We start from the raw sequence: 18,709 nt of genomic DNA, 5'->3' as shown, positions 1-18,709 counted from the left end.
TGGGATGTTTGATCGGACGGTTTAGGAGAACCGTAAGTCAGATCCCTTAGAAAAGATATAGCACACCTCCTCAGATCAGACTGAAGGTCTGTGCAAAGTTTGGTGGCTGTAGCTTAAAAGCTCTAGGAGGAGTTAGAGTTAGAAATTTTGGTCTCAGAAGAAAAAGAATAATAATAATAATAATAATAAGTTTAAGTGCAACAACAGTATGTTGGCTTTCTCAAGCCAACATAATAATAAGTATGACGAATAATAATAGTGATGCTTTGCATAAATGCAAGCACCACTAATAATAATAAGTATGAGCAATAGTAATAGTGATGCCTTGCATAAATGCAAGCACCACTAATAAGCTTAGATCGAAGAACAGTATGTTGGCTTTGTCAAGCCAACATAATAAATACTATATTTTTAGTCTTCCTTCTCAAGTGATTTAAATATTTTGTCTATTAACAATGCTTGAACCCTGACCTATTCAAAAGAAAATAAGAAAAGACTATTGATTATCAATACATGGGACACAATGGCGATGAGGTTGGACTGAACTCCAGTTACTGATCTACAGAATAGTTTCATATTTACATTTCTAAAATACAGTTTACTGTAAACGATTTTAAAAATTATTTACAGTAAGTAGCCTTCAGATTTATTAATTTAGCTGTATATTTCATAACAATGCCAGGTTTCTGTTAAAATATCTGATAATGTATTAACTTACTTTAGATTATTATCTTATAATGTCTATATTAAAATATAATAAAAGTCGTCAAAGCAACTGTGTATAAACTTTTAGTTTGACACTTATGTTAGCTAGTAAAAGGTTTTTATGTGTTGCTGTTGTTTTTTTTTCTAAGCTAAATTACTCTTATCAATAAAGTAAACCAGCCCATCAATGTAACTAGTCATTTTATCTCCCTTTTGAACTCTGCACGGACTCTTATCTTGTTTTTAAACATTTTCAGCGATACGAAGCCGGAACCAAAAATCACGCTCAAGGTGTTGCATCGAAATATGTCCCCAATATGGGCGCTGTGGCGGTAGCGAGAGGAATGTAGTACTCGGCGAAAGATTATTTAAACACAACCGAATATATTACACTGTTTTTTATAGCTAGGATTGGATTATAAAGACTTTAAATACATTTCGTATTCATCCATATCTAAAATCACCCGTAACAGACCACGGTTTTGTCCCCGGCAGAGCAAGTCGAGCGTCTATTTTGGTTCCTACTACACAAGCACAGTGTCGGATTGCATGAAGCTTTTATATTCATAAAGACTTGAATAATGTCAACGACATCGCTGGACAGAGAGCTGCAGGAGAGATTAAGAGAGGCCTGTGCAATCGGAGACATAGATGAGGTGAAGAATTTAGTGGAGAGCGGAGTAAACATCAACTCTCAAAATGAGATTAACGGATGGTGAGTATCAACTCCCACCACGTGACATTTAGTCCTGTTTTATTTGTTTGCATTTGTTTATTTATTCTATTTGTTTACGTTACATATAGTGCTATGAACCATCAGTTGTTGACCTATTAAACCATTAAAATACCTCTATGGGCCTTATTCCAGTAAGATTTGTGATGTTCAATATCCACCACATAACATCCCACTATAATAAAACCCAACACCTTACCAGTAGAAACACACAGAGATTCAGATACCATTACATTCTCCATTATAACCATTAAATCCATTATAATTTCTATAATGGTTTCTATTATTTTCAGAAGTGTCACAGTTTGTCTTTTAATTTTCCCTCCTTTATTTTTAATTGTAACATATAGCTTAGTTTATAGATAGTATATAGATACAGTTTAGTAATGACAAGCATGCCAACCCGAGCATGCAGTAATAGCTAAAACATCACACTGTAATGACAAGATATGTAACCAGGGGGCGCAGTCTCCCACGTCTTTATTATAGAAAAGATGTGGCTGTGTTGTCAATCATGCACCCATCAGTACCCCTCACCCTCAACACTTAAGGTTTTAAATGTCTTCATTATCCAGACACACCCCCATTAGATTATTGATAGGGTGCTGGATGGTCTGAATTGGGTGTGATGGGCTCATTTAATACAGCCTGCTATATTTACAGCTGGGTGCTTTGATTTGCCCATTTCGTATTAAAATGCAGAGACAACACTAAGTAAGGGTTAATTTCTCTGAAATGCGTGAGCATTGTGGTGTTTTCACAACATTGCGAAACAGGATTAACAAGTGGCGTAAGTAGGATGAAGAGATTTGGTCTTCGTTGACGTATGTCTTGAAATAGTTTGGGGTAGATGCAGGCTATTAAATGTGACCCTGCCTGTGAAAACCAAGTTTAAGTCATTTTTTGTGATTACTTAACGTAAAGGGTCTTCTGTGAAAATATAACGTTGATATCTTTAATATTGACTGAGTAAGGTCATGTCAAACATCTAAATCAAATTTTGATGCTCCTTATCTCATAATTAGATTATGACTTTAGCCTGGATTTCACAGACAGGCCACAAATAATCTGTTTTGTGAAAATCGATATCTACAAAAAAATCTGTATGCAAAAATGACTTTATTGCTATTGAAAATGACACCTGATTAAAATGTCCTGATGTCTTCTGTTAATCCAGGACATGTTTGCATTGGGCCTGCAAAAGAAACCACAAACAGATAGTGGCGTATCTTCTGAACGCCGGAGCCGACAAAGAAATTCTGACTGCGAAAGAGGAATTAGCCGTTCAACTCACTTCCAAGCCTGAAATCAGACGACTACTCGGAGGTATGTGCTCAGATCAAAAAGACATCTCGGTTATCATGACAATGCATAATCCCACTCCATCATCTTTCTCTAGTGGAAGAAGAGGATGTTCCCGAACTGAAAGAACCCGAGCTGCCAATCATCCCGAACTATCTGTCCAACCCGCCCTTCCTGTACAGCAAGATGGATAAAAACACTCTAAGTATAGCACAGCATGTGTCGCAGAATGGCACCAACAACCATTCAGATCCTCTGGAGTCTGAACCAGCAACCCTGTCCCCGACACAAGAGCAACAACTTCCGACCCAACATCAACAGCCTAAGAGTCTTTACACAGACAGCCCGAGCCAGCAGGAGTTACCCTACATCCCCGTCGTGGAGCAGAACGGCGTAGTGCCGAGCCCTGTGGTCAACGGAGGTCTGCCAATGGAGCTCTCCCCAGAGACTCATCACGCCAACCACCATGAGTTTTCTCACACTCATGCTATAGCACAGAACGGGCCAGTGTGCCCAACGCTTCCTTCCCCCAGCGGGAACGCCACTAACCAGCCGCAGGTTCCCAACGGCACCATTACCCGTCAGCAGTCCATCCCCCAGCAGATCAACTGCTCCCAGCTCAGCGGCTCTGTGCCGGCCTTCCAGCCCTTCTTCTTCACCAGCACCTTTCCAGTTAATGTGCAAGGTACAGTGAGAACCTTTTTAGATTGAAGAAGATCTGGTCTGGTATCTAAAGATCGGTTTTAAGTTTAAGAAACAGAGATTGAAAATTTTGCATTAAGGTAGATCTACCTTCCTGAAAGGTTCCTCAAAAAGCCTTTAAAATTACTATACGTTACAGCTGAAAATCTCATAGATATTTTCTTTAAATGCACGTGCACCTTATTCACAATCTCTTGTCGTATCTTCTCAGAGTTGGTATTGAAAGTACGGATTCAGAACAGCACCGTTAGAGAGAACGACTTCATCGAGGTGGAACTTGACAGACAGGAGCTGACGTACCGCGCTCTCCTCCGCGTGTGCTGCCGCGAGCTGGACATCAGCGCCGAGCACGTGGAGAAGATTCGCAAGCTGCCCAACACTATGCTCAGAAAGGTAAAGCTTCATATTAGTGACATCACTTACAGTACTGTGCACAAGTCTCACTGTTTATTTTTCCAAGATATGGAATAATAGTAAACTATGGAAGGAAGAAGCTCCTTGACCCGTGTTGAACACACATTTTATTGATATCGAATTATTGTACATCTCTAACACACATGTAACTTAAGAAGTTCTGACTAAATCAATGTTGTTATTTTAGCCTCCTTTTGCCTAGACTCTGGAAAAATGTAGTTGTGCAATCTTAATTTCATGCTGAATTTTGTTCCCAAACATGTTGGAACGTAATTCATATTGCAACACAAGTACACTCTGTGTTTGTTTTCTTGCCCTTGAGCGGACATTTTAACACCAAATTATCTCAAAATGCGCTTATTTTAGTAGTAAAAGTATTTACACATTAAATAAATATAAGCAGTTGAGAAATAAAATGCGTGTGTAACAATGTGTCGGATCAATGCATTTAAAGTGACAGTTCACCCATTTTTAGAGTATAAACCTGATGCTGTTTTTAATGTTACGGTAATCAAACAGACAAAAATAATCATAATATCCTTGTCTTGACTAAATAACTTTAACTTTAATAAGGATTAATCCAATGTACACAGTAAAGACTATGCAGTATTATCTGATTACTTTATTTCGTTACTGTACTGTACCTGAAAACTACAGACCAGCCTGAAAACATGAACAGCACTGTTTATTTCATTTGTATGTTTGTTCTTTTGTATTTATTTGTGTTGTTGCAATTTGAGTTAGTAGTCATTTATAAAAGTTACGTTGGTTTAAAACAATACCCAGGCATATTTTATGTACATTATCGTCTACCATGTTTTAACCAAAGAGATTTGGCGAAGAGTGTAGTCAGGAGATAAGTGATGTTGACAGCATGTAGGATGTCGGTGCCATGAATAATGTGAGCACCAAGTAACATCTCCAGGTGCTCCTTTGAGAACCAGGCCAAAAAAAATTATGTCCACCCCTGATAATATATCTGGTTAAATGGCACGAACGTTTAAATTAGCCCCCTATAGTACTGTTGCCTACACATCAACCCAAGATTGTACATCACCTGCAGGGCAGAGACTAAACTTCTGCAGTTTTGTTTTAGGTTCCCCTGAATAGATATCTGTCTTTGCTTTTACCTTTGCACGACTCACATGTTAATGTATAGACCAGGTTTGTTGAGATGCACATTGGAGCGGTTCTGTTCTTACAGTGAGTAAAAGCAGTTCTCCATAATAATTCGAATTTTTTTTTAAATAGAGATGTTTGTATTTTGGGGCATGTAAAGCATTTTATTTATATCAAACAGTATGCAGTGGTAGAGTTTTGTAAACATAGGACGCGCGTACGCACTGAAATATTCGGATTTATAAAACCGTGCGCACGCACATCCTACGCAGTTTTCCCTTAATAAATCACAATCAATTCTAAATGTAGCGCAGCTTTTGCAGCTTCATGACACGCCCATAGTTGCCTATAAATAGTCCGTGAAACGCCAACAAGTTAATAGGTGTTGATGGCGAAATCATGGCAAACACAGAGAGGAAATCAAAAAACCGTAACTTCACTCAATGTGAAGTAGAAGTTATTGTTGGCGAGGTGGAAAAGGGGAGAAAAATGTTGTTTGGAGGGCACAGTGTGGGCATTACTAATGCCAAAAAGGCACTTGAGAGATTTATTTATCTATATATCTCCTTAATTATCTATCTATGCAATTGCATCTATATCTGCTCCGCCAGACGGACACATTGACGAGAATATCAGTTTTGTACATTATTTCGTTCTGTTAACTATATTCTTTATGAGGATGAATTGCACAACATGCCAATATTATTGCAGAACATATTTCACTTTTCTTTTAGCAAATATATGTTCATTTGAATTTCTGTTGTAATTTTCGATTGATTTTTTTTGTTTCACTGCTGATCGATCAAACGGGTGTTTGTGTAGGCTGTTAATTGTAAGACTTGCTTTGTGAAGTCTTCATGTTATTTATGAGAGGCAGTGTTGTCATTTTCACTTTCACGTGTTTCTTCCATCTGCCGACGGTGTCGCCATTTCTCATTTCACCCGTTTTTGTGCGTACGCCTGGGTCAGAGCTTGCGTGACGGACAGCACATTTTCCCGTCAAGTTTGCTTTTTATAAATAACAAGTATTGCATAGAGAGTGGCGTACGCCGCCTTTTGTGCGTACGCAGCGTTTATAAATGAGGCCCCTGATCTCTGCACTAAATGGCAGTGGCGTGGTTGGATAGTGCCGATTAAGGGGCGGTATTATCCCCTTCTGACATTACAAAAGGAACCAATTTTCAATTACCTATTTTTCACATGCTTGCAGGGAATGGTTTACCAAAACTTAGTTACTGGTTTGATCTTTTTCACATTTTCTAGGTCAATAGAAGCACTGGGGACCCAATTATAGCACTTAAACATGAAAAAAGTCAGATTTTCATGATATGTCCCCTTTAAACTATAATTTAAAACTACATAACTATGCCTTTCAGATTTCATGTTGTTATCTGTAAGTAATCTTTATTTTTATGTGGCTCCCCATCCCAGCTTTAAATATCTTTTATTATAGCAATACTTTAGATAAACTACTAATTTTAGTTTAGTATTCGCATCACCCTAATTCAGACTATTGTTTTGTGCAGATGCTGCTACATATGCAGAATGACGTTATATCAGCTCACACTTTTAAAGATATTGCCCCATTAAGAATGCGTGTCCTTTCTTTTGGCAGGATAAAGATGTGGCAAGACTGCAGGACTTCCAGGAGCTGGAGGTCGTCCTGGAGAAAAGCGAAGGCTTGTCACTGTTCTCCGGAGGTCAGGGGAGTTTGACCGATCGGCCCTGCTACAACATGAAGGCTTCCCGGCTCACCTACTAGCTTCATATTCGTGCTACTGTAAAACAAACTGACTCACTGTTTATCTGGGACCTGCTTCCTTAAATCCCGAACGCTTTACTCAATTCGTTCACAAAATGTGCTCCCGCCTACTTCCCATTTGGGTCGTAATACATAAGATAGCCTTATCCCAGCCTATTTACACATTCCCGTTATTCATTAACAAATGGTTCCTCAGTGCCTCCTCCAGTGCGTTATATGCTTTTAACAGGTTTAAGTCTGGAGTGCGAGCTATTCCCATTGCCTCCCACTGGCCCAATTTGAATATTTAAATTTATTTAGTTCAAGACTTGGGAAAATATTCAAATCCACCACTTTTGCATACTTTCCGGCCCTGGGACGGGTTTGGATCCGTCTCACGACCTTGCCTTCCTATCAGGTCGCTGTGCAAGAGTTGGTGCGTTCCTTCAACCCCGATTGGTCGACTGGTCGTCCACTGTCCTGTCTCGGGATGCTGGCCAAGTGTGTTTCTTGATCTGTTATTGGGATTTTCTGCTTGTTTTGTAAAGGCATAAATGCTTTGATATTAAGACCTTGTTTTGTTGCCAGACAGCTCGCTGTGCACTTTAACCAAATCTTGCCATTATTTGGGAGGTTTCTTTTTTATTTGATCATTAAGAAATTCAGTGCTGTATGTCAAATGCTGTTTAATAAGTCCATGTAAGCCAAATAACTTTTGCAGGCTGTTTTAGCACAGACTGTTTCGGATGAATGATCTTATGTGAAGGTCAATGTCCCTAAATAATGTAGCAAATTATTTTCCCCCAAGAAAAGAGCTAAATAAGATATAAAATAATATTGAACCGCAGAGAGCTTCCATTGATTTTAATATTGACCTCTTTTGAGTTTGGCTCTGTGAATTGAAGATGCTTAATTCTCACATATTGATAAACAAGGTGTGTGTTTCGAGATATAGCAGTAACAGTAGTGCCATCTATAAGCTAATACTGCATTCAACTTTTTAAGATTAGATTTAGAGGAGATGCATAAACACTACATTGTTGTAAACTAGTTTTTCGACTTGATAGAGATTGTGTTAATGTAAGAACAATACTCTGAAGTCATCATTTCTAAAGATTTGTCTTACAATTACAAAGTTTTTGTAGTTTTGTTGGCGGGTTCGGCTTTAACCATGCATATATTATTATTATTATTAACATTTGTTAACACTGCTTGTGTTGTTTAAAGTTAACGTCAGCTGCATATGTTAACTTTGAAAGACACATACTACTAAATTATTGATTTTTTTTATGTGCAATTTTTTTAGTATGGTATAATACTAGAATTTGAGAATTAAAGAAAGTATACACTTTAGTTAAAATGAAATCATCTCTATTTTTATTCCTTCTTTTATCGCTCGCACAATTGACCATTTCCAGGAGTTTATTTTCACTCTCAGAAATAAAGGTACAAAAATTACAGCTTTGCACATAAGGATTTCATTTTAGTACCTCAGAAGTACATACTGGGACCAAAGAGAGCTTATTAGTCTCTCAAAAATACATATTAGTATCTCAAAGGTACATATTGGTACTAAATGTTAACATATCTGTACCTAATGGTCCATACAATTACCTTCTTAACTCATTCACCGCCATTGACGAGTTATCTCGTCAATTATGAGTTAATATTTAACTAATAAATATGCCTTTCTGGACGAATTTCAAAGTGAAAGTGTAATACCGCTTTTATCCACTAGATGGCGCCAAACCGAATTTATCAAAAACGGAAGTTAAAAAGATTTAATGATTGATTTTAAATGCCTTTATGTTGGATAGTCATTCTGAGTCTGATCTCTAACATAAATTCCTTTACAAAAACGCAATTTTTTAAGCTTTTTGCTCAAAATGTTTGAAGAGAATATCCATATTTCAGTGGTTAAATTAAGTGGAAAAAGTAATGAAACGTTTTTCCCCATTTTGTTTGTTTGTTTATTGTTTGTTTGAAAGCAGAGGGTGTGTTCTTTAATTTGATATAATTTGTATGTTTATATATTTATAGAAGATCATTTTGTGAAACTTTGTTAAAATCACAAAAATGCCGGTGGGCAACTTTTCTCAAAAAGGCTGGTGGTGAATGAGTTAAAGGGTGCTGCCCCACTGACAGCTAGGTTACATATTTTGACTTTTTTCTAACAATGTAAGTCCTTAGGGTATGGTACCTTTGTATTCCTGTAAAGGTACCAAACAGAAACTTAGGGTACAGCCCCAGTGACAGAAAAGGTACAGTTTTGTACCTTTATTTCTGACAGTGTTAATTCAGTTTTTATGTCTGTGTTTCTGAACAATTAAGTTGGTAAAGAAGTTTACTTGTTACAAAAATCATTAGACAGGTTCTAGAAATCAAATACAAATTGACTCTGTCTATGCATTTTGATTCCAGATATTTGTGTTCCCTGTAATTTAATTCAAATGTGCATTTACTAAAAATCATGTACTACGCTCTAAAAAAAATGCTGTGTTCTTTAGCCCAGCCCTAGTCAAAAAGGGACAAACCCAGACAGAAAATGTTTATATTTGACCCAACAATGAGTTAAAACAAAACCAGCATTTTGGGTTGAAATTACCCAGCACATAGGTTAAATTACATCATAATGGGCTGAGCTTGTTTCTTTTACGCTGTTTGAAAAAACCCAACGTATACTTCGATACAGCATGGAGCAAAAGTTAGCAAAATGTCAATGCACCATGCCATTGCTAAACATCACCAATAGAGGACAGGCTTCAACTAGTGTCAGTAAGAGATGAGAGTCCTGAACTAATAGGAGAAATATTTCTACTCCATTACACCTTGTTGGACATTCAGTACACAGAGTAAAAATACTGAATTGTTTCAACCCATGTTTGGGTCAAATATGGACAAACCCAACTGTTATTTGAACATATATTGACTTTTCTATATTAATTTTGTTGATATTTTACCCTATCGTGGGATGAAACAACCCAGCATTTTAAATGTTAGTGTTTCTCTGGGCTCTACAGCAGCCAGTGAGATGAGGATTCAGAGAGAATATTAGATTTTATATTTTGTTAAAATTTATGGAAACAATGTTACATGGATTGCATCAAATATAAGTGTGCAAATGTCAGAGTCCAGGACATGCTGAGACTTAAAACGCAGTATTATATAGTACAAAAGGGCCAATTAAAAACAAATAAAATGCTTGTGTTTACAAGTTACCAATGTAACATGTTAACTGGTCAATTTGAGAAATTTAGAAATCTGCTTCACGCACTTACTGGTAAGTAAGCATTTGATCGTCTTTGGTGATATTGGAAACAATCATTTCAAAGTTTGAGATTTCAGTTGATAGTGAATCAAAGAAGAACTTTAAAATCCTTACAAATAACTACATCAAGTTTTCATTTTCTTAAGCAGTTTAGGGTTAATCGACCTCTCAGAGTATAGAGAATTATAACGGTACTACTTGCGGAAAAGATTTGTGAAATAAATACTTTGGATTTGTTTTGCCACAGCCCAAGACAGGAACTCGCTTCACCAACTACCCTTTGACCCTTTTAAAGTTTTAAGGGAACGAGGCCCACCCGGTTCAGCGCTATAGATCACATGAGGCCTCTTACACGAGACGAGATGGAACAAAGCACAGGAAATTACTGGAGAACATTGTCTTCTCAAACCCTGAAGCAATTGCTTATGTTTGCACAAAAAATAAAGAAAAAATGCTTGTGATCCAATGCAAATATTTATTGTTCTCATCAAACTAAAGTAACATCCAAACAATCCCTAAAAACTTTGAGGATATTGTGTTTTTAACTTTTATCACATTTGAATTTGATCTTTTACCCCGTATGGTGAAGTTAGCATGCGCTATGCACCTGTCTTCTCCATGGGCCCATCTTGAGACAAGACATCCAGTTGCACCTGAGAAATGATTGCTGATCTGGGAACAGTTCTCTCATAATCTCACCCAATAGTCACTTTGAGAAACTTACAGAGGAACTCATATCAGCAAGCATCTTTTAAATATCATGGTCAAATTTTAATGATATGATACGCCTGGTATTTATAATAGTGGATAGTTTTCCGAAAATATTTGTACTGATGCCATTTTTTAAAAGCTAAACTGATTGCATGTGACTTTGACAAGGGGTACACATAAAAACCAGTAAAAAAAAAACTACAGGTATAGGCACCTTAAAAAACATGTTATATGTGTTAAAAATCTAACTTTATACAAAAAACTTCCTCTTGACTCCATCATTCATCCCTGCAAGAGTTTTAAAGAAAAACATACCGTTTTTCAATATTTTGCTTTATAAAATATTTGGCAGCACTTTGACCTCAGGTGCAATAATATTAATGGAAGTTTGAGTCGTCGGGAGTGATGATGTTATTGCGTGGCGAGGTCGAAGTGCTGCAAACTAAGTGCTCTTCCGCCATACGATATAGTTCTTATTTTTATCCGCTAAAAAAATCGCCTCGTTTTATTTTGTGCCACCATACTTACTCGTGTAACAGTCTTTAAATAGTGAAAACTTGGAAGTGTTTGGTGGCTTTTAAAGTCATCCCTGTTTGGATCCTAAGGAATGAATGGGGCTTGGCTAAATGATAACACATTCACGACGCGCTGTAAAAGATTAAGTGCACGCATTGAAAAAAGATAGGGATGTATTAATTCTTCCAAGTTGAGGTAAGAACACAGTAAAATATTAAAAATGGTGGTGTTTTCCTTTAAGTTTCTTGAGTATAGAAACAGGATATTTGTGACTCTGGACCACAAAACCAGTCATAGTCTTTTTTATTGAGATTTATACATTATTTAAATGTTAAATAAATAAGCTTTCAATTGATGTTAAGATAATATTTGGTCCAAATACAATTTAAATATCTGGAATCTGAGGGTGCAAAAAATCTATATGCCTTTAATGTTTTCCACATGTAGTCCTAGTCAATTAAATTAAATTCACAATATAACTTCATTGAACATGATATTTATATAATATCCTAATGATATTTGGCATAAAAGAAAAATGTATAATTATGGTTATTGCTATAAATATACCCAAACTTATGGTTTTGCAGGGTTGTATTTACTAGAGGTTCTTCAGGGGGTTTTATTATGACATCTGGGGATCTTAAGTTGTCTCCCCATTATGTTTAAATTTTTAGCTAACTCAACTAATGCAAACCGTATGCTGTTTATTTAGTCATATGCTGTTGCCCCTTGGACCCTATTTACTTTTTCAATACACACTGCCGGTTTTAATATGCATCTGCGCTCATTCGTCTTTGTAATCTGCTGTCAATACGTAATAAATTGCTGCACCTTTGACACAACCCTTCGTTTCAGCTGATGTCAGCAAGCTATCTTGTTTCTCTGGCCCTGGCCAATTAATTAATGCCTGGTAATGCATAATCAGGTTTTTGACTCTCAGTTGAATAGCCCAATACATTTTGAAATATGCCAATAGATGTAAAACAGGCTCAACATTAACTCTGATTCATGGTGACTTTAATTTTTTGTAATGTTTTCAGGTCAGAGCAACCTTCAGCGATTATGGTCTTGAGGGTTCATACAGAGCCAAATGCACTAATATTGATATAAATCCCCCAGATGAAACGCATTTTTATGGTGTTTAAATTGGAATAAAATGTACAAGTTGAATTTCTGGCTTTATGGCTCATATGCTGTTACTTGAGGTATACACTATGTATCTTTAAACCTCATCATGACACTATCCCCTGGTAAAACCAAAGGATTTTGTGTGATTAAGTTTCTGTAGACCGTGTTTGATAAAATAAAAATAAAACATTTAAAATGTGAAGACAGAATAATTAGGTTAACGTTGCAAAAGCGAGCCTTCATATTATTATGCCTGCTGCATATGCAGTATGTATAGGCCTATAATGTATAGTACATTTAATGTATTGATTACCCAAATGACTTGCTACATTTTTCGAGTAGACCAGAATACTGTATCCCGCAATGCAATGCACTTCACCCTCATTTCCAGTGTGATGCTATGTACCAAAGGAAATGAACATTTTAAAGAAATAGCTTTACATTGTACTTTCATGTAGTTTTTATGTTATTATTTATTAATATTGTTTTACACATACTTGCACTATAGATTGCAATATTTAATTTAATTTGTTAAAAATCTAATTTATTTGTTTTCAAGAATAATTAAACATGTAAACCTACATGAAACACTGTAGTAGTATTTACTATAATAAACTGTAGTATACTACTACATAGAAATACTACTGCATACCATATTCATGCAGTATGCAGTACACCAGAACTCCGACGCCTTGTTAGATAGTTAATTGTTTTATAGAGGTGCCACTCCATCTTATAAATATAATTTGATAACTTCCACATAATGGTAGCCTACAAGTCAAGGATGTAGACCGAAACCCTGCGTTATAATCTACTCGATTAAATGTGAAGTATAATGGGGTTGAACGCGCAGCATTAATGAATGTAGCGCGGGGCGCGCGTGGACCCCTCCGCCTCTCCACACAAACACTCGAGACGCACATCAGACGTCCAGCACTTTACCAACGTCCACACTTATTTCTCTCCTGTTTTACGCGTTATTTTGTCGGGCACTGTAGTTTTTCGCGCTCGTGCACGGTTTTCCTCGCGTCTGGAGATGTGGTGGATGCTGTTTCCCAGATGGATTTGGTTTTTATTCGGGCAATTTTGCGTCTCGCGGGTGGACTTGCGCGCGAGAGCGTTGCCAATGCCAATGTCAATGTCCAAAGTGGTTTATTCTCACGCGGGGATGTGTCCAAACGAGATGAACCCGAACCTGTGGGTGGACGCTATGAGCACCTGCGAGCGAGAGTGCGAGTCTGACCAGGTGAGTACATCATCACATGCTGAGACTTTACTTATGAACATTACACGTGATTTTACTACAGTAACCAGTGTGGAAGTATATTTGTAGTGAAATCTTATTATTGTTGGTCTACTAAAAACTAAACAAAACTAAAATATTGTAGTAGCCTATACTTTAGTATTTACTATATTAAACTGGTAAATTGAAGTACTTTATGCTGTAGTAAGCCTACATAAAAGTATTTACTACACTTTGTTAATGTATACTATAGTATTTGTAGTATTAACTAGGCTATATTAAATTGTAAAAACTGTATATTTAAACATTACTTTGGCATCTAGGATTTTTACTACACTTTTTTATTAAATCTGTAGTAGAACTAAAATACTAGTGTACTTCAGTATTTAAATAAATTGTAGTATATAGTCTACTGTACTACTTTATATTATAGTAAATATTACACTTTGTTAATGTATACTACAGTAAAAAATGCTGGGTTAAAAATAACCTTTTAGTGTGGTATTATATTCACATAGTGAATTAATAAAGTAGAGTAAATACCAAATTATATGTCTATTTTAATATTTACTGTGGTAAAACACTATAATTTTTAGTCGGTTTACTATAATAAATACTAAAGTATATTACAGTGTTTTCATATGGCAGTACAAATTGTCAAAAACCGTGGTTACTGCACTTTTACTATATTAAAACTAAAGTTACTTGAGTTATTGGTGCTTTAATGAAATTGTAACTGATAACTTTGCTACCACAAAAATAAAGAAAAAATATAAAATCGCATTTTGTTAAGTAGTGAATCTCATACTAATTTAATAGAAGTTTACTAAAGCAACAACCATTTTGACTTTTTAAAAATAATTTTTAAATTTACAAAATATTGGTAACTATTGTCATTTTAGTAAGGAAAGATTTAGGACAATATTTAGTACAATTTAATTAATTAATTTAATTTAGTAAAACATTAGCATTGTTTACATTCAGAATTTTTTTATTGCAATGCCCTTAATGTTAAATGCTCTCTTTTATTTTTAGGTCGCTTTGTGTAAAAGCATTTGTTAAATAAATAAATGTAATGTAAATGTAGTTTGTCTAATTATTTTTAAATAAAAAAAACATTTACTATAGCCTGAAACCAACACATTTTATTTTTGTAACTACGTCAATCCATTAACTGATCTGCCTGGAGTCAGACAGGCTAATAACTTCTACAAACTTCAAACACACTCCAATCAATGTTCCTCTTTTCTTCCTCCAGGACTGCGAGCCATTTGAGAAATGCTGTTTAAACGTTTGTGGAAACAAGAGCTGTGTGGCCTCCCGTTACATGGACCTCAGGGGTAGGAAAGGTCCTATGGGAATGCCCAAAGGCATCACCTGTGACAAATTCATGTGCACGCAACAAGGTTCAGAGTGTGACATCTGGGACGGACAGCCGGTGTGTAAATGCAAAGACCGTTGCGGACAAGAGCCCCGTTTCATCTGCGCCTCGGACGGCATGACCTACTACAACAAATGCTATTTAGATGCGGAGGCCTGCACGAGGGGCACCACTCTCACCGAAGTCACCTGTAAGTTTCACCTTAGCTTCTCCAACACCAGCCCTCTTCCTGAGGAGACCACCGTTCGACCCACCACAGCTCATCTTCAGACCACCCCTCTCGATATTCAAGCACCTATCATGGTCAGCAATCCGATGAACTACTTTGTGTTTGTGGGCGAAACCGCCAGCTTCCTGTGTGAGGTGACGGGTAAGCCGAAACCGGTGATTACCTGGGAGAAGCAAATTAAAGGCAAAGAAAGCACCGTGATGGGACCCAACCACGTGCTTGGAAACATAGTGGTTACTAACATCGCCCAGCTGGTTATATACAACGCCCAAATCCAGGATGAGGGCATCTACACGTGCACTGCTAAAAACCTGGGTGGCTCCGTCCAGGCTCATTTTCCGCTCTCTGTGGTTCCCAGAGAGCAGACCAAACCTAAACCGGTGATGAATATCACTCGCTTACCGCCTGAGGAATGTTTGAAAGAACCGGATATGGATGTCTGCGGAGAGGAGAGCGTTAGTTGGTACTACGAAGCTAAGGGCAACAACTGCTTTACTTTCACGTACAGCCAGTGCGACAAAAACAAAAACCATTTTGACACGTACGAGTCATGCATGGCATCATGCAAATCGGAGATTGCCGCCCCATGCACTTTACCGAGCGTACAGGGGCCTTGCAAGTCATACAAACCGCGTTGGGCCTACTTTCCTGCGCTTAAGAAATGCCAGCCTTTCGTTTACGGAGGGTGTGCCGGAAATAAAAACAACTTCGAGAGCCAGGAAGCTTGCGAGGAGAAGTGTCCCTTCCCCAAGACCAAGAACTGTAAGCAGTGCAAGCCCAGGCAGAAAATGATCCCCAGCTTCTGCAAGAGTGACTTTGTGGTCCTGGGGCGAATATTGGAGATTAAGGAAGACCACGATTCTGGCCACGCGCTCATCACCATGGAGGAGATCTTAAAGGACGAGAAGATGGGACTGCGGTTCTTCCTGCAGGAACCTCTGGAAGTGACGCTGCTCAATATGGATTGGAAATGTCCCTGTTGGAACGTGACCAGAGCGGAAAGTCAAATGATCATCATGGGAGACGTTCACAACGGCATGGCCGTCCTGCAGCCCGACAGCTTCGTGGTCGCGTCAACCGCAAGGCGCATTCGTAAACTCCGTGAGCTCGTCAACAAAAAGCCTTGCGATATTTTGATGGAGTTCAGCAACGCAAAGTACTAGAGGAGTTTCGATGCAATGCCAACCTTGGACGTCACATACGGATTTGTCTTGCTGTGTAAAAAACTACTACTACAACTACTACAATCATGTCAAATTGCTGCTATTTGGCAGCATGGAGGATGGAGAGATGAATATTGTGAATTGAACTGTGTGAATGACTTTATATGAACATATTATCTTATTTACGTCTACACGTTGTAGTGCGAGTACAGTCGTTTTAGTTTGACTAAAAACCTCAGATCTTGGATAAAACCAGACTCAGAACGAACGCCTTGCAAGGCAGTCGCTGAACTTCAGTCGAAACAGGTGGTTAAACTTTACTAACTATTTATGCTTCATGAAGAAAGCATTCGATTTGAAAGCCATGTCATTCGTAAACTAAAAAAATGACATGTTAAATACTATTGCACCTTATTTTTAATTCATCTTTTAGTTTTTGTTCCATTTATTTATTTTAACACCGTACTTTTACGTTACTACCATAAGTTGAAACAGGTAGTCCTATGTGCATGCTTTACAAAGTATGTCAAACCATACAATGGCAAACATATAATGAGATTATAACTATTATTTTATGAGCAGTTGAAATAAATTAAACTTTTATGGAACACCTTCAGAGATCGGCAATCGAATGTCTTTCTTATTCGTCGTTGTGGTCGTGGGTTACGAGGGTTTTTTAAATGAGCTTTGATAGGAGGGGGGATACTTTATGATAAATCTCCGGTCCCACCCCTCACCCCATTGGATCCTATTGTCAGTCAGTACAGGCCTTGATTTCGGAACGGGTCACATTCCAGCTGTTCTCTGGTGGGAAATGTTGTGACGAAGGGGGATGGGGGGCCAGTCTGATCCCTTGTGTTGTGTCTGGCTTAAGACTCTCTCCTCGGCCACCGAGCTTTCATGTGAGAACCTCCGCCTCCCCCCAGCTTCCCGGCCATCTCATCTCCACAGCTCCATCTCCAGCCAAGCTGTGACCCGGCATGGGAGGGGAGCCAACACACACACCGCTCTCGGTTTTAAAGGCACGGCTTCGAACTTTTGACTGGAGCTGGATGGGAGGGAGAGGGATAACACATGCTTATTCCCTAGGGTGGGCCTCCGTTAGCTGCTACCTCAGGCTGGCTGATGGGGTCTCATCGGTGACCCCGTAAGAGGCTCATGAAAGGAATCAAAAGAGAAGGGGGCGTGGATCTCAGATAGGATTGGTTGGGGGTGCTGGGAATGCCGAGTGGGGAAGTTTCATTAGAGCTGTTGACGAGTGTCAAGTAAAGCAATCAAGCTCAAGTTCAGCCGGCGATGAGTGTTTTTGTCGTTTATGGTATTATTGATGATGGTGTGGCAGGTGGTTTGATACGCAAGCATGTAACTGTCTCTTCTGGGTTTGGTGGGATCGAATGAACGTTTTAAAGCAGAGAGCCCATATCAGAGTAACACTAATCTGAATATTTGGGGGGAACACTGCCCCCACTGATGTCTATAGAGGTTACGGCCCTGTTGAAAAGCGCATCGAACATTATACAAGGTTAATACGGTCTTGACATTATATTTAAACCAACCACAAGATGCATGAAATGAAGATGCATGTGATTAAGCAAATGTTGTTATGTTGGTCCTTAGATATATGCCAGGCCATATAACGTTAACCATTCAAAAATATATATGAGGGTTTGAACACTGTTTTATTCACACCTACATTAAAAACACTGTAGTATAGTCGGTTTCAGCAGTAACAACATAAACAAGCGGCTTTTGTGGAACAAACATAACTTCTGGTAACCTCTGCTAAGAATAAATAACAACAAAGTCCTTTTAAAGTAGTTTATTTATATGACAAGCAAAATAAACCACACGTAGATTACCTAGGAAACCACATTTTTTTTATTTTCAACAATGTATTTGTTTAAGAGTTTAGTTAAGCAACTAGTCAAACCAATAAACAAACAGAAACCGGAAGTAAAGTTCTGACCAGATGCGCAATCGCGTGCGTCTATAGACGGTTTCAGCAGTAACAACATAAACAAATGGCTTTCGTGGAACAAACGTAACTTCCAGTAAATGTCCGAATCCTTTAACAAGCTAAATAAGCAACAAGTAGATAACCTAAGTTTAAGCTTAAACGTTTCAAAAACTACAATAAGCTAACGTTACTGTGTAAAATGTGTACTATATAACTACAGATCGGCTGCCAAACCTCTCTTCGCATAGCGGTAATCCATGATCGCATCTCCCCTCGTCTTTAGAAAACCAAAAGATTTGTTATTTTTAACTAGGTATTTGTTCCAGAGTATGGTTTAGCAACTATTCAGACCATTAAAGAAACAGACCGGAAGTTAAGTTTTGTCCAGACATGTAAC

The 18,709-nt window shown here is 37.9% G+C and overlaps 2 protein-coding genes across 2 annotated transcripts; both read left to right on the top strand.

Annotated features, from left to right (window-relative positions):
- The first annotated feature begins 980 nt into the window (after window positions 1-980).
- ankrd40 (ankyrin repeat domain 40) lies at window positions 981-8,560 on the top strand. The gene is made up of 5 exons (XM_055194763.2): window positions 981-1,420; window positions 2,616-2,764; window positions 2,838-3,425; window positions 3,654-3,835; window positions 6,591-8,560. The coding sequence occupies exons 1-5, from the start codon at window positions 1,287-1,289 to the stop codon at window positions 6,735-6,737; spliced, it is 1,200 nt and encodes a 399-aa protein (XP_055050738.1). The 5' UTR covers window positions 981-1,286; the 3' UTR covers window positions 6,738-8,560.
- Window positions 8,561-13,050: 4,490 nt separating this feature from the next.
- On the top strand, window positions 13,051-18,089 carry wfikkn2a (info WAP, follistatin/kazal, immunoglobulin, kunitz and netrin domain containing 2a). Its single transcript, XM_055194762.2, has 2 exons — window positions 13,051-13,585; window positions 14,841-18,089. The coding sequence occupies exons 1-2, from the start codon at window positions 13,376-13,378 to the stop codon at window positions 16,353-16,355; spliced, it is 1,725 nt and encodes a 574-aa protein (XP_055050737.2). The 5' UTR covers window positions 13,051-13,375; the 3' UTR covers window positions 16,356-18,089.
- Window positions 18,090-18,709: the final 620 nt, after the last annotated feature.

Source organism: Misgurnus anguillicaudatus, chromosome 19 (genome assembly GCF_027580225.2).
Source record: "Misgurnus anguillicaudatus chromosome 19, ASM2758022v2, whole genome shotgun sequence".
Classification (NCBI taxonomy): domain Eukaryota; kingdom Metazoa; phylum Chordata; class Actinopteri; order Cypriniformes; family Cobitidae; genus Misgurnus; species Misgurnus anguillicaudatus.
This window is presented reverse-complemented; position numbering and strand designations above follow the sequence as displayed.

Coding starts and splice junctions, on each gene's coding strand:
- wfikkn2a (XM_055194762.2), top strand. CDS start 13,376: ATGTGGTGGATGCTGTTTCCCAGATGGATTTGGTTTTTATTCGGGCAA. Junction 13,586..14,840: donor GAGAGTGCGAGTCTGACCAG/GTGAGTACATCA, acceptor TTCTTCCTCCAG/GACTGCGAGCCATTTGAGAA.
- ankrd40 (XM_055194763.2), top strand. CDS start 1,287: ATGTCAACGACATCGCTGGACAGAGAGCTGCAGGAGAGATTAAGAGAG. Junction 1,421..2,615: donor CAAAATGAGATTAACGGATG/GTGAGTATCAAC, acceptor CTGTTAATCCAG/GACATGTTTGCATTGGGCCT. Junction 2,765..2,837: donor AATCAGACGACTACTCGGAG/GTATGTGCTCAG, acceptor ATCTTTCTCTAG/TGGAAGAAGAGGATGTTCCC.